Below are 13,662 nucleotides of genomic sequence, written 5' to 3'. Positions count from 1 at the left end.
ATAGAGAGATAGCAGTTTGTTTCTGCCCTGGACATTTTTTTAAAAGTCTCCTGTTTTTATGCTGAAATTGCACACAGTCAATGATGTTGTCTGCCCTGCATGCCTCACAGAACGCTGTCCAAAACTATAGTCAAAGGGGCAAAGAGGGCCGGAAAGATCACCATGGGCCGTGGCAGCCAGTCCACACTAAAGAAGAATGATAGAGGCAGCAGGATGACTTGGCATGAAGATGACGACATTTCAAGTGAGAGGAATGAAATGTGCATGTGATGGTGTGTTGAGAGAAGGGGGAAAAACAAAGTAATTCACCTTTGCCTGTGTTTGTTTTAGTATCAGATGACGGCGAGCCACCACCCAGCAGCACTTTGCGAGCATCAGAGAAGTCCACCATGGAGCAGCTGGTGGAGCAGTCCTGTTTCCGCGACTACCAGCGTCTGGGCCTGGGCACCATCACCGCCAGCTCGTCTCGCTCCAAGTCAGGCGAGCAATTCAGGATCACAGCAGTGAACAGACTTTACTCCCTCTGCCGCAGGTACACGCCTCACCACCTGGATGCCCGCCTGTTGTTATTTGTAACTAAAAAATCATTTTTTTGATATTGCCCTGTTAAAATCTCAAAATAATTGGTAACATCTATTTCTTATAAACAATATACTGATTGCCTCTCACATTGAGGTCACACAGATGGGGGTAATGGAGCAATCAATGCTCATATTTTGTTTGTGACTGGGATGCTCAGCGCAGAGGATCCACTGTCTGCTGGCTATTTGTCATTGTATTGTGGACGACATAGAGAAAGTGCATTTTTAATGAAAATTGGCCATTTAACCTACATTTCACAGCATTGCTGAAACTGATCAAAGGCATTGCATATGAGGCTCAATGTAGTTTATGCAAAAAGGTTTTTCAAACATGGTAAGATGGGAATCAAGGGAGTGGAACCCCACTTGCAGAATAAAAAACACAAATTTGTCCAGAAAATCCACCAAAAACATCAGGTAATTCCCAAAAAAGTCATGTTTAATGTTTCAATTTAAATTTTGGGCAAAACTGTCTCTAAACTTTAATAGTTGTTATCAATTCCTGATTTTTCTTCTTTAATTTTTCTTATAGTAAATTTGGTCTTAACTTGCTGCTGCTGCTGCTGCTGCTGCTGCTGCTGCTGCTGCTGCTGCTGCTGCTGCTGCTGACTGGCATCAAACAAGTCTAAAAAAGCCTTAAATCAAACCTGACTTAAGCTGTTGAAATGCTGTAATACAGCTTGTGAGACTTTACCTGTCATGGATAAATTATGGACCTACGTAGATACTCATAATAAGATTTACAATCATTTTTTATTTTTATTTCTATATTGCCATTTCTTTAAAAAAAAAACCAAACATATTAGTTTTAAGGATTTGTTGCCCCACAGGAAGGTTTGTAAGCCTTGATATCTCAAAAGGCCACTGGGGAGTTGTACTTAACCAACGGACAAATATTTAATTCATATATAGAGACAACAAGATCTTAATTCAGACCATTATACAAAATCACATGTGCTGTGACTACGACAGTCATCATTCCACTCAGATCATTGCTGTAAATTCAGTGACAGACCATTTATTCAGTGTATGAACTCGGTGTATGAACAAATTGCTTTGCAGTTGTTTGTTACAGGTAGGCAATCTTTTTCTTAACTCTTGTATGTTTTAAGATTTCTACTCCATTTCTCTCCTTTAGTTACCCGGGGCTGTTGGTGGTTCCTCAGGCAGTACAGGACAGCAGTTTGCACAAAGTGGCCCGCTGCTACAGACACAACCGCCTGCCTGTCGTGTGTTGGAAACATCCGCGCACTAAAGCTGTGCTGCTCCGCTCAGGAGGCTTCCACGGCAAAAGTGTGGTGGGACTGTTCAAGTCGCAGAACCCCTCTTCAACAGGTGTGAATTCACAGCAGCTTTGAGTGCTCATTTAATAGGCACAATTATTTTACTTTTTGTAGTTTTAAAAGAGTTTACTTCAGTTAACTGATGGGCAGGAATAACATTTGAGCATTTTTTTGTTTGTGAAATTGGCGCTAATATTAACTCTTTGAAGGATTTATGGCACTTGTTTGGCTTTGCCTCTGAGAAAAAAAAACTCAAACTCAATTAAAAAAAAAAACCTTTTGATGGTTAGTTTATAAAACACTTGACTCATTCAGAGTAGTTAGTCAAGTGTCTAAATCAAGTGTTGTGTTCTGCCTTTAGCTCCTGCCTCATCCTCAGATTCGTCCAGTAGTCTCGAACAAGAGAAGTACCTGCAAGCCATCCTCGACTCCATCCCTGTCTACTTTAAAATGAACGGAAACAACACCCTGTCCAACCGCTCCCTCATCGGTCTCTCACCAGGTACACGGATCAAATTGTCGAGATTGTGTTTTGAATGTTCAGTTTGGTTATGCTAAATACCTCAGTTCTCTTTGCTAGTCAACTGTTTTGATATGCATCAGGCAAAGTTTGGACATTTATAGATTATAGACCCTTCTTATGTAAAACCACACACATTGATGTGTTGTATTGTTCTGAAACAAGACAGTTTAACTTCTGTGAAAAGCTCAAGTTTAAGTGAAACATTAATTATGGCTCACTTCCACATTTAGGTGTCCTTTTAAAGGCCTTTACCATGTTTTTTGATGTAGATGTTTTTTTATTTTTTATTTTTTAACTTTTGTGTTTGTTATGAGCGGTTTCACACAGAATGCAAATATTACATTTTCATAAAGCAACGTGAGTTAAAAAAAAAATCAACCGATCACAATTTGCAGAACAGACGTCTGCACAGCGGCCGACCTGTTGCAACTGTTGTAAATTTGCATCGCTGCTGGTATGAATAGTTTTAATGAATATATTTATAGGCGAGTGATTTGCATTTTTTAGTCAGTTATTCATTACACCCTGGCTGTGTAAAGGCATAAAACATGCATGCACAGTAGCGTAACTCTGAAACCAGAACACCTGAATGGACTGCAGCCATTAGTGTTATGAATTAGTCCTGTATTTGACAAGTCAAAGTGTTGGGCATGAGAGAGGTCTGTTCAACCAAACAGGGCAGAATACTCTGTTGCCCTGAGCAGAGCTTCTCAGGCTACACACATGCATTGCCTTCTTCACCAGGATCAATGATTGTTTATAAAGATGGATGACACTTGTCCACTTCCCCCCAGTGTACAAGGATGAAGCCAAATTATCCTGAATAGGGCCACTGCCATCATACACTAGTGAGGTCATTTGAGCCAGAGTCTTCGCATCAGTGATCTCCACACTACACCTATCTGACCAATCACCAGCTGCACCAGTGACTTCCATATGACTCACACACAGCTTTACCCTGGCCAGAATTAAGCCTAACTAACTGATGGAGTCCACAGGCAGTAAGTGCATGTGAGGCTTAACTTTGGGATCATTAGTTCCCTCGAACCAAAGCTACGTCACCTGATGCTGCTACCTGACCTGAATTCGCTGTGCAATGGCCTCCGCTCTGCCGTGGGAAAAAACTGAGTTTGTTTGCAAGGGACAAGAGGCCACACAGAGTTCATTTCTTCTGATAAAGAGAAAAACTGCAGAGTTGCACTCGTTATTTTTGTTAACTGGAGCTCTGTTTTTTCTCCGCCATCAGGCAATCACTGTCTTCCCTTTTGTGTTTGTTCTGCTCCGCAGCTATTTTTCACCTACTTATCTTTCTGTGTGTGTGTGTGTGTGTGTGTGTGTGTGTGTGTGTGTGTGTGTGTGTGTGTGTGTGTGTGTGTGTGTTTATGACACAGAGAGAAAAAGACTGTGTGGGAGAAATACTGTATCTGATATTTGGCAACATTTGGAAGGAAATTTGTACAATAAAAGGTTATGTAAGAATCACAGGACAACCTGGGGTCACTGCCCAGCCCATTCATCTCCTTTGACTTCTACCCCCCCTCACCCCCCCACCCCCTCTCGTCCTCAACATACTTCACCACATACAGTACACTGTGCTGGACTGAGGCTGTGTCCAGCATGTTCACATACATGCACACACACATTTGCTCACTCCACCATCATGTTTCTCTTGTTTAAAATTCTCCGATCAGATTATGGACTCTAAATAGGAAAACTGGATTTAGCTCAATTGTTCTGTGTCACGATGAGTTCAAGCTGAGCCAAAAGGCAAAACTAATCACTGCAATCAGCTTCAATTTCTTATTTAGATGAAGGGAGAGCACATTTTTCATCTTGTCTTGTTTACGATTTGGTGTGTACACTGTACTACAAAAAAACCCTTCCTGAATCTGTCACCTCATCTGCTACTTGTTTGAATGTCCTTTTGTGTGAATGTTTTGTCTTCAGGCAGTGACAGGAGGACGTCCAGGATACCAAAGATGGCTCCTGTCCATCTAGACCTCCCATTCTCAAACAGCTTTACCAGAGGAGGTGAGTGTTGTTTCCTACTCAACACATCCGCATGTGTCCTCCCACTCTCAGCTGAAATATGAAACACCAGAGTCTCATCTTTTGCTCATATTTTGGAGGATAACAGTAGTTTATGGGGGTTGTTTTGCCAGCGCTTTTGTTTTTTCCAGATGTTCTGATGCTCTCTCTTTTGTCCACGTGGAGCACATGTTCTCTCATGTTTCTCTTGTTAAACACATTTGATCTCACATTTAAGAAATATGAGAGAATGTGTCACCATGTGGTAATGAGCCAAAATCACACTCTGGAAGACAAAATTCTGCAGCTTCATTACAGATAAAGAGGAATTTGTTTCTCATTCAGATAGTATTGAGGCAGCATTCGTATTTTAAAAGATGATTAATGTAATTTTAGAAAGCACCATACATTTATGAGCCATATCCAAGAGGCAAACAATCTTGTAAGATACAGTTCACTCCCAAATCAAAAGTTCGTCTTTTCCCTCGTACTTGTAGTGTTATTTATCAGTGTAGATTGTGACTTGCTGAGTGTTGGAGATATCGACCATAGAGGTGTAAAAATACATTTGAAAACTCAACAATGTAGACTGATGAAAAGCACTACATATAAAAGAAACATACGTATTTTTGATTGTAGTGTGAACTGTCCCTTTAATGTTCAAAATAAATTGTGAATCATAACAGTGCCATATATATTTCAATGTATCTATAATTAGCTTGATCTACAATAAATGCTGACTTAAAGTATTTGTGAAAATATTGGAATCATACAGTAGAAGAACTTTAAGGCCTTCGGGAGTAATATAAAGTATGATAAAATAATACACTCTGAATTTACTAAAAACAGTCAGTGGTCAAGTATTCTCAGTCATTTTCTCAGAGGCAAAGAACACTATAAACAGAAACTGAAAATAATTTTAATTTTAGTCCTCAAAGTGAAGATATTAGGTAGAAATATGTACAAATACACTTTGTTAAAAATATCAGTTCATTTTGTGAAGTTCAAGGATTGAATTCTCATAACAGGAACTCACTGCCACGTGAACCTTTTAGTTACCATGACCTGTAGTGTTTCTGGCAAATTACTATTACTGTAAATGTAATCTCACAGATTAAAACTTAATTTGCCATTAAAGTGACACATCATGATGAGTGTGTAAACTGGAATCTGAACTCTTCTGAGGAAACCGTACGGAGTGTTTTGTCTCAGCCAAACGTTGTGCTTGGTGTCAGCGCATGTCTGAGGTGTTAGTCAGATGCATGCCAAAGGAAAACAGAGTTCTTAATCTGACTCAGCACTAATAAGGATGACACATCACTTCTGATTGTTTATAAGACCAGAGTTTCCGTCCGATGTTTGATCCACTCACTATCTAGTGATTATTCCTGGATTAAGGTGCAGGATTAACACTCACATATTCTTTGCCTTCTTGGAAGCAGGAGTTACATTATATTTTGATTCAGATTTCCTAAGAAAGTGGAGCAGCTGTAGTCATCTGTTTTTTCTGGGATTGCCAGGGTCAGAAAATATGTCACACTGTAGAGATCTTTTTTTTTTTTCAAAACATTTTTTTATCTGATGATAACAGCTCTTCGATAGACTGTCTGTTACTGAGGACATTGTAATGTCCTTATTCGATCATATTTTTAATGCTGGGGGAGGCATTAAACAAACTCTATTGGAAATGAAAAGAGATGTAGTGACATAATAAGATCTCCACAGAAAGGGGTGCAGCAGGCAGGGATGATGATGATGATGATGTGAGGATCATGTGGCTGATGTGATAAATTTACTAAGAAATCATAAAAATGTCGGGGAGTGCAGTTTACTGTAACACAAATTTAATTTTATGCTGTTTTGGACCCCAGGAAGACTAGCTTGTCGCTTAGGCTTCAGCCAATGGGGATCTTTATAAACAATCAATAAACAATAAAGCACAACTACTAAACACTTCTTAATCATATAATGATATATAGAAAATGACAATATAGAAATTAGTGAAGTATTCTTAGTTCGTTAGTATTCTTTCTAAAGCCCTATTAACATGGGGCTATTATTCCTGGGGGACATCTAGTAATTTCTAATAATTGCATCTATGATCTTGATTTGACCGCAAAGTACCTGCCGTATTATGTTAAACACAGGGGTTATGTGATAATAGTAGTTCATTGTGAATCTACATCTCTGGGATTTGGGGTCATATTTTGTTTTTTGTTTTCTTTGTGCTTCTTTGAATCGAGAATTGCATAGACTGTGTTGGCATTTATAAATGACAGTTTTGACAGCATTTTGGGTCTGGAGGGTCATGTTGCTACACAGCATGAAGACCCGTTATTTTGAAAAATGATAAGATGCATGACAGGTGACAACATGAGGCAGTATAATTCTGTTTGTTTAACCCACATTTTTAAAAAAAGACAGTGATGCTGTGTAGTGTTTCTGTGATATGCAAAGTGGAGTTACAAATGAAATGTACACAACATATCTGGAGAATAATGTCAGTAAATACAAGCAAAACGTGGACTTTGCTTATCCCAAACAAATACACCGTACAAAGCACAGACGACGGGGGTTCATGTCTAAATTACTTTGTACATGATGTCCTCTAGCGTACTAGTCCCATGCGAATAGGGTTCAAGAATTGATTTTTAGTCACTCCATCTGTTTTCAGAAGTTCAGGTAATTCAGTGTAGCTCTCTAGTTCAGTGCTGAGTCTTTCTCACTGAGATTTCTGTAAAATAAAATTAAATTTACATTTGATTTTCCCCATCACAGTCCTAGTTATGGTTTATGTAAATCCTGTTTGCGATATTTCTATGTATACTCCACCAAGTTTTCTATGCAAAACAAGTGTCTGCAAATTGCGATAACTGTAGTGAATCCAATGAAATACACAGTCAGCCTCTGTTAACATGTTTCCACCTACATGCAAACTGTGAGTCCAGTCTGGTGCACCTGTTACAGATACAGACGTTTCTGGACCAGAACGTGTCACATCTGTTCCAAATAAACTAGCACCAACGACTTTGTCTTCACACCATCAATCATAACCATGAACAAACATATTCATGCATGCTATGACAATCATTCTCTTGATCATGAAAGAACAAAGACTTTCTTACTCCGTCACTTTATGTGGACCAGTCCAATCTTTGGCCCTCAACAGTAACTTTTCATTTGCACGTTTTTGTGGTTAGCAGAGCAGGTGGTGTTATCAATATGATGTTGACATGATTTATTTTTTCCATGCCCTTCTCCCTGCCCTCATCTTCTCTATCTCTCTCCCAACTGTACAAACAACCAGTGCTTGAGTACAGAGATAAACTATTCACTCATTCAAACCAAAAACCTGCCAGTAAGGAGCGAATCCAACATCAAGGTATAGTCAAACTGTCTCTTTCCCCGCCAGTCCTTCTAAAGCGCTTCTTATATTTCTAACGCATCCTCCAAGCCTCATCCTTTTTCCTCTCTCTAACCTACATATGCTCACTAACCAGGTCACTGCACGTTGCTGCAAACCCCTTACAAAGACCTTCTTGGACATAGTACTAATCATGGCTGACTTTGTGGCTGCTCCTCTGGGAGCTGTGGTCTCTCTCAAACCAGTGTGGCTGCTCTAATGTGGCCTGTTCTATTGTTAATGTGTTGGCTCAGCAGGCTAACTGTGGTCAGTTACGAGCCGGGTCCAGACTTAGGAGGAAAGGAAATTGTTTGTCATGGCAGACCAGTCATGAATCACACAAAATGAGCCCCCTGTGATCCTGCAGCATAATGAAGCCAGTCTTGAAAATTCTGTAAATGTGACTCAAAAAAAAAAGAAGGATTCAGAAATCACATAAATGCTGTTTTTGTTGCCTGTTTATCTCTTTGTCATATCAGGTCTAAACTGCAGTTGTGTTAGTCTTGGTAGTACGTGTAGTATCAGGTGTAAACTAGGGATGGGAATCAAGAACCATTTCAAGTCGAGAACTGGTTCCAAATTGTCTGATCTATGGGGATCGTATGACTGAGCTCATTGGTTCCTCTTATCGATGTCAGCATGTTTTTCTGACAGTTGCGTGTTGCAAAACAGCTATGTCAAACTCATACACCTACGCTGCTGGAAACTTGCAGCAAGGAGTTATGGTGGAGACAGAGAAACTGTCCAAAGTGGGGCATCATTTCACGAAAAAGATGACACTAGTGCTGGTCAAGTTCAAGGGAGATTAGATCAGCACCAACCATCAAGACACAACAAGTACGCAAAACAACATCAGATACACAAACATGTAGAAAATCCACATTTCAAGTGAAACACAGGATACTTCAACCACTTCAACAGAGTCAGAGGCTGGATCATTTCAGACATTGCACATAAAGCGCATCAAGTCAAATAAAGTGCAATTCAGTTGGTAAAATAAATAATAATGAATACTCAGGCTAAGATAGATCACAGAAAAATAAATAATTAAAGGTTAGGGTATTAAGCCAGGACGTAATGTAGAAATCTATCTACCCCACAGAAAGTACACAGACTGCCAGATTAGATGAGCAAATTAAGTTTTTCAATGGCAACAGGAATAAAAGAAGCTCTGGCATGTTTTGTTTTGGTTCGAAGAAGGAGATTAAACTCAGCGAAGGTTGGGACAGGTCAGGATTTGTTGGGCTTTACTTATGACCCGTGTATTATAGATATCCTGCAGCTGACTGCTCCACCCCAGTCACCTGGCCTGCCACTTTGACCAGCTTTGCCAGCCTGTTTTTACTAGATAAAGTAAGGCTGCTTGTAATATCTGTTAAAAAAAAAAAAAAAAAAGGATAGAAACAGGAGTGATATACTGAAACATCTTTCTGCACAACATAAGCTTAAATTTCAATAATGCCATGTGTTTGACATTACACACAAGTGCCAACGCTTCCCAACAAAGGAGCACATCTGTTACTGAAAGGTAAATATCCTGTTATGATAACATTAGCACCACATTGGCAAGCACTGCGGATTTTTTTCTTTGATTAGGAAAACCTAAATGAAAATTAATGCTGTAGGTTCCCGTGGATGCCAAAAAGCATGAAATTCATGAATCTAAAAATAGGCGCTTCATTTGTGTTGAAATGTCTTAAGTTGTTCTTTCAAAAGTGTTAAAAAAATAAGACATGGGATACAGGATTCTATGATTAGTTTTTTTTCTGACATTGTATTGTAAAATCTTATAATAATTGGTAGCATCTATTTTTTAAAGATAATTTACCAAATGCATCTCTCATTAAACTCACGCATATCAGGGTGACAAAATATTTTTGTTTCCCTCCGTTATGCTTAGAGCAGAGGATCCGCTAGTTGCTAGCTTGCTGTAATTGTACCCCGGGTGACATGAGGAAGTGGAGATTCAACAAAAATTGGCTATTTAAACTAGATTTCACACCATGGCTGAAAACGGTACAATGCAAAACATAAGAGGCTTTGTGCATTTAATGCAAAAAGTTTTTCAAACTCTGCACCATGGTTATTAAGGCAGCTTAATTTCACATGCAAAGTGGGAAACACAGAATCGCCAAGAGAAACCACCAACACACACTTGGTTTTACCTTGCTCTTTTCTTCCCCTGTATCTTCCATGCAACAAAAAAGTCATGTTTTATGTAAAGTTTTCCCTAACCATAAGTGTTTTTTTCCCTTCCATTTTGGTTACAAGTGGCATTAAAAAAGTCCTAAGAAGTCGTACAAACAGGGTTCCCATGGTCATGGAAAACCTGGAAAAGTCATGGAATTTAACAGTATCATTTTCCAGGGCTGGAAAAGTCATGACATTAGTAAAAAATAATTGAAAGTTTTGAAAAAGTCAACAAATTTTGTTGTGGCCATGAAATTGATAGTTACAGTAATATTTCAGGGATAACCTTTCACATAAGGTAACACAACAGCAACTTTATTTTCTGTAAGTTAGTAAGACATTACGTAGCTCTAATATGTGTCGACTTCGGAAATAGTCGCATTGAAAGACATGCCATGTCAAGTATATCATTAAACACTCCAGTTAGATTTCTGTCTGACTTTAATGAGGCTCTTGTATAAGTGCCCTGATTGCCGAAGCCGACATTAGCAGCAGTTTGACAGCCGAACAAATGCAGCTCAGAAGGGCTGAAAGTGATTACTTTGAAAAATCATGTCCCTCCTGATAGTGATTCAAGCTGTTTGGAAGGTATTGCATGCTGGTTTTCGGAGAAATGTTCTCCTAGACTTGTTGACTTGCAAAGAAATTCCAGCAACTTCTGCTTCTAATATCTCAACATACCCGACTTGCAGAGGCAACTGCTTTGTTGGTGGACTGAAAGAATGAAAGCCTTTACATAATCCCTGTTGTACTGCTCTGCATGTGAATGTTGTCCACATGTCCTGTGTTGTTCATCACTCAGTCTTAGTTTGTTTGACAGCATGTGTACATCAATTGCATTTGAACAGTCCAGCTCCTGTGTGTGTGTGTGTGTGTGTGTGTGTGTGTGTAAGCAATTTTAATAACTTTTGTTTGTATCTGTGTGTTTGCAGGCGTGTGGGCTAGCCTGCGCTCCAGCAGCAGACTCAGCCATCATCCATTGACAGCAGACGTGGGTGCCAGACTAGCAGGGAAGGATCTGGCGCCTCCTGCAGGTAGCAGCAGTCTGCAGGCGCAGCTCCTGAAACAGCAAGCTGCCCTCTACGTCTTTGGGGAAAAGTCTCATTTAAGGGTGAGAATTTTTTAAAAAGCCACTTTCTGGGAGCCAAGAGGTAATTTTTATTTAAATTGTGGTAAATCTTCAGTCAGTCTAATTACAATGCAATTATTCAAAAAAGTCTACTTTACGATGCCTATAATGTACATTTTTTTGTTTGTTTTCTTTCATTATCATTATTGAGGTCAACTTAACCAAGCTAACCCAAACTTTGACAGTTTAATTTGTATGAAAAACACTAAAATAATTCTGTGAAATACATAACATTGTGCATGCATATGTTGTATTTTGTGGTAAATCATCATAGTTTCATTTTATCCTGTGTGTATATATATATATATATATATATTATATATATATATATATATATATATATTATATTTGTGTATTTGTGTGTGTGTGTGTGTGTGTGTGTGTGTGTGTGTGTGTGTAAGTAAGCAGTTTTAATAATGAAGTGAAATATACTTTATTTTCTCTCTCTTTTTTAACAGGGCCTCAGAATGGACTCCTCTCTAAACTGTGAACTGGTGCCGGTGGACTTTGCAGACACACGGCAGGTGAAGGCCTCTTTTAAAAAGCTGTTGAGAGCTTGCGCTCCCAGTGCAACCTCGTCTGACTCGGAGGACTCCTTCCTCAAAGCCTTGGAGGACTCTGAATGGATTCTGCAGGTGAACAAACACACAAACCACACCGTTTTTTCCCCCAGTTTACAAGGATTCACATTAACAGTAATACAGCGAGTCAGAGTCTAGCAATTGTGTGAGAACGACCCAGCAGTCCACTCATACTGCTCATCCTGTGTATCAGATTCACATAATGAATAAATCCACTCTGAAGCCATTTTCCCAAGGGAAAGCTCCTATCATGCTGGTTATCTGATTGACCCCCTGCAGCCTTCATCCGTACATCGAACATATCATAGAAAAATATTATCTGTGGGAAACCCTTCACAGGCAACAAGCAGCTATCAGCAAGCAATTTACCAGTAGACCAAACATGGTAACATTTGTATAATGAGGATTAATTCTGTGTGTGTTGTGTGTGTGTGTGTGTGTGTGTGCGTGTGTGCGTGTGTGCGTGTGTGCGTGTGCGTGTGTGTACGCTGTACATGTTCACATGCGCATATTTTGATCTCCTACAGCTTCACAAGATCCTGCAGCTGGCTCTGATTCTGGTGGAGCTTCTGGACAGCGGCTCATCTGTTCTCCTCAGCCTGGAGGACGGCTGGGACATTACTCCACAAGTGAGAAAAGTGCTCTTATACTTTTGTGAATAAACGCACAAGTAAGACAATATGTTGGTCAGAGAAATGGGGAAGTTAAGCATGGGGCAGTTTGTCTGTAGGTATGTGTCCATTAACCTGTTCATCTTTCATTTCATTTGGGGTATAAAACTGGGGAAATATGGGAGATTAGAACATAAAGGAAATATTACGAAATACTAAAGCCTTTACACTTAGTTGAGGTAGGAATGCTGTCAAAATGAAAAAAATAATTTTGGTTCCTGCAAATGCTGATGGAGACAAAACATTGACATCATGCCGCCACTCATGATTACATGCCTTCGCTGCACCATAAAGCCCATGAACAACGGCGTAAGAAGACGGAGGTTGTTAAGTGTATGTAACCAAAACTTCCCCAGTGGGGGTCCTATTTACGTTTCCCTCCCCTCACTGTTAACATTGCAGTTGATAAAAAACACCACAGGGAACACATGAATCAAAAGAAACACATTAAATCATTTAAACAAAAGTACCAGCACCACCCTGAGTGGGAAGCGGCAATAAAACGCCGAGATGTGTCGGAGTTACTGGCACTCAGTTAGTTATGTAATTCTGTCTCGACCTCCTTGAATATATTTGCAAACATTAAGTTGATAGAACACATACTGATTCACACCATATTTTGCCAAAATTTGAAGTAAGTGTTACGACCAAGCTCATAAAGGGAGGGGAGCAACCTAGAACCAGATGTTTTGGTGAAGTAAAATTATTTATTAACTAAATTAAGGGGTTTGGATAACTGGCACAAACAAAAATGCGAAGCAAGTCACAAAGAAAAAAGGGTTTGATGGTGCTCAAAAAAAAAATAATAATAATAAGAGCTACTAATCATACCTAAACATAATCAAAAGCGAAAATAAAAATCTAACTATCCTACATTTTCTTAGTGGAAACAGATAAAACTGCAACCCTGAACCTTGTGTCTCCAACAAATGAAATTACGCTCCATGAGCACTCAGTTTTTATAATCTACTCCTATACCAGTCCCGTAAGTAGCTTAACTTAAGCTTAAGTTCCTGAAAACTGTTTCAACTAAATACTAATTCCATAGTTAAGAATATTAATTGAAACAATAACGAGAGGCACGCTGGCCAATGGAAAAGTTCTAGCGGCCCAAACAAATAGAATGGCCAGGCATAAGTAGATTTTGTGACGTTTTAATGAAAGCATAACTTGCATGTGGGTGCAGGCAGTAATTGTAAAATGTAAAAAAAAAATATCACTTGTTAAAGATGAAGTAATTACTTTTCATTGCTGACTGTTTATAAAATGCTTG

The 13,662-nt window shown here is 39.2% G+C and overlaps 1 protein-coding gene across 2 annotated transcripts in view; it reads left to right on the top strand.

Annotated features, from left to right (window-relative positions):
• sbf2 (SET binding factor 2) overlaps positions 1–13,662 on the top strand; it is a 116,131-nt gene that overhangs the window by 87,694 nt on the left and 14,775 nt on the right. Inside the window, exons 25-33 of one of the 2 annotated variants that reach the window (XM_042486090.1) lie at positions 111–244; positions 331–532; positions 1,720–1,916; positions 2,226–2,366; positions 4,335–4,418; positions 7,723–7,797; positions 10,941–11,119; positions 11,596–11,772; positions 12,246–12,347. In XM_042486090.1, coding sequence (XP_042342024.1) covers positions 111–244; positions 331–532; positions 1,720–1,916; positions 2,226–2,366; positions 4,335–4,418; positions 7,723–7,797; positions 10,941–11,119; positions 11,596–11,772; positions 12,246–12,347 — 1,291 coding nt within the window. The remainder of the gene's footprint in view (positions 1–110; positions 245–330; positions 533–1,719; positions 1,917–2,225; positions 2,367–4,334; positions 4,419–7,722; positions 7,798–10,940; positions 11,120–11,595; positions 11,773–12,245; positions 12,348–13,662) is intronic. The other variant, XM_042486169.1, reaches the window with a different exon arrangement.

This window comes from Plectropomus leopardus, chromosome 1, assembly GCF_008729295.1.
Source record: "Plectropomus leopardus isolate mb chromosome 1, YSFRI_Pleo_2.0, whole genome shotgun sequence".
Lineage (NCBI taxonomy): Eukaryota > Metazoa > Chordata > Actinopteri > Perciformes > Serranidae > Plectropomus > Plectropomus leopardus.
Note: the sequence above shows the minus strand (reverse complement) of the source record. Positions and strands in the feature narration are given on the sequence as shown.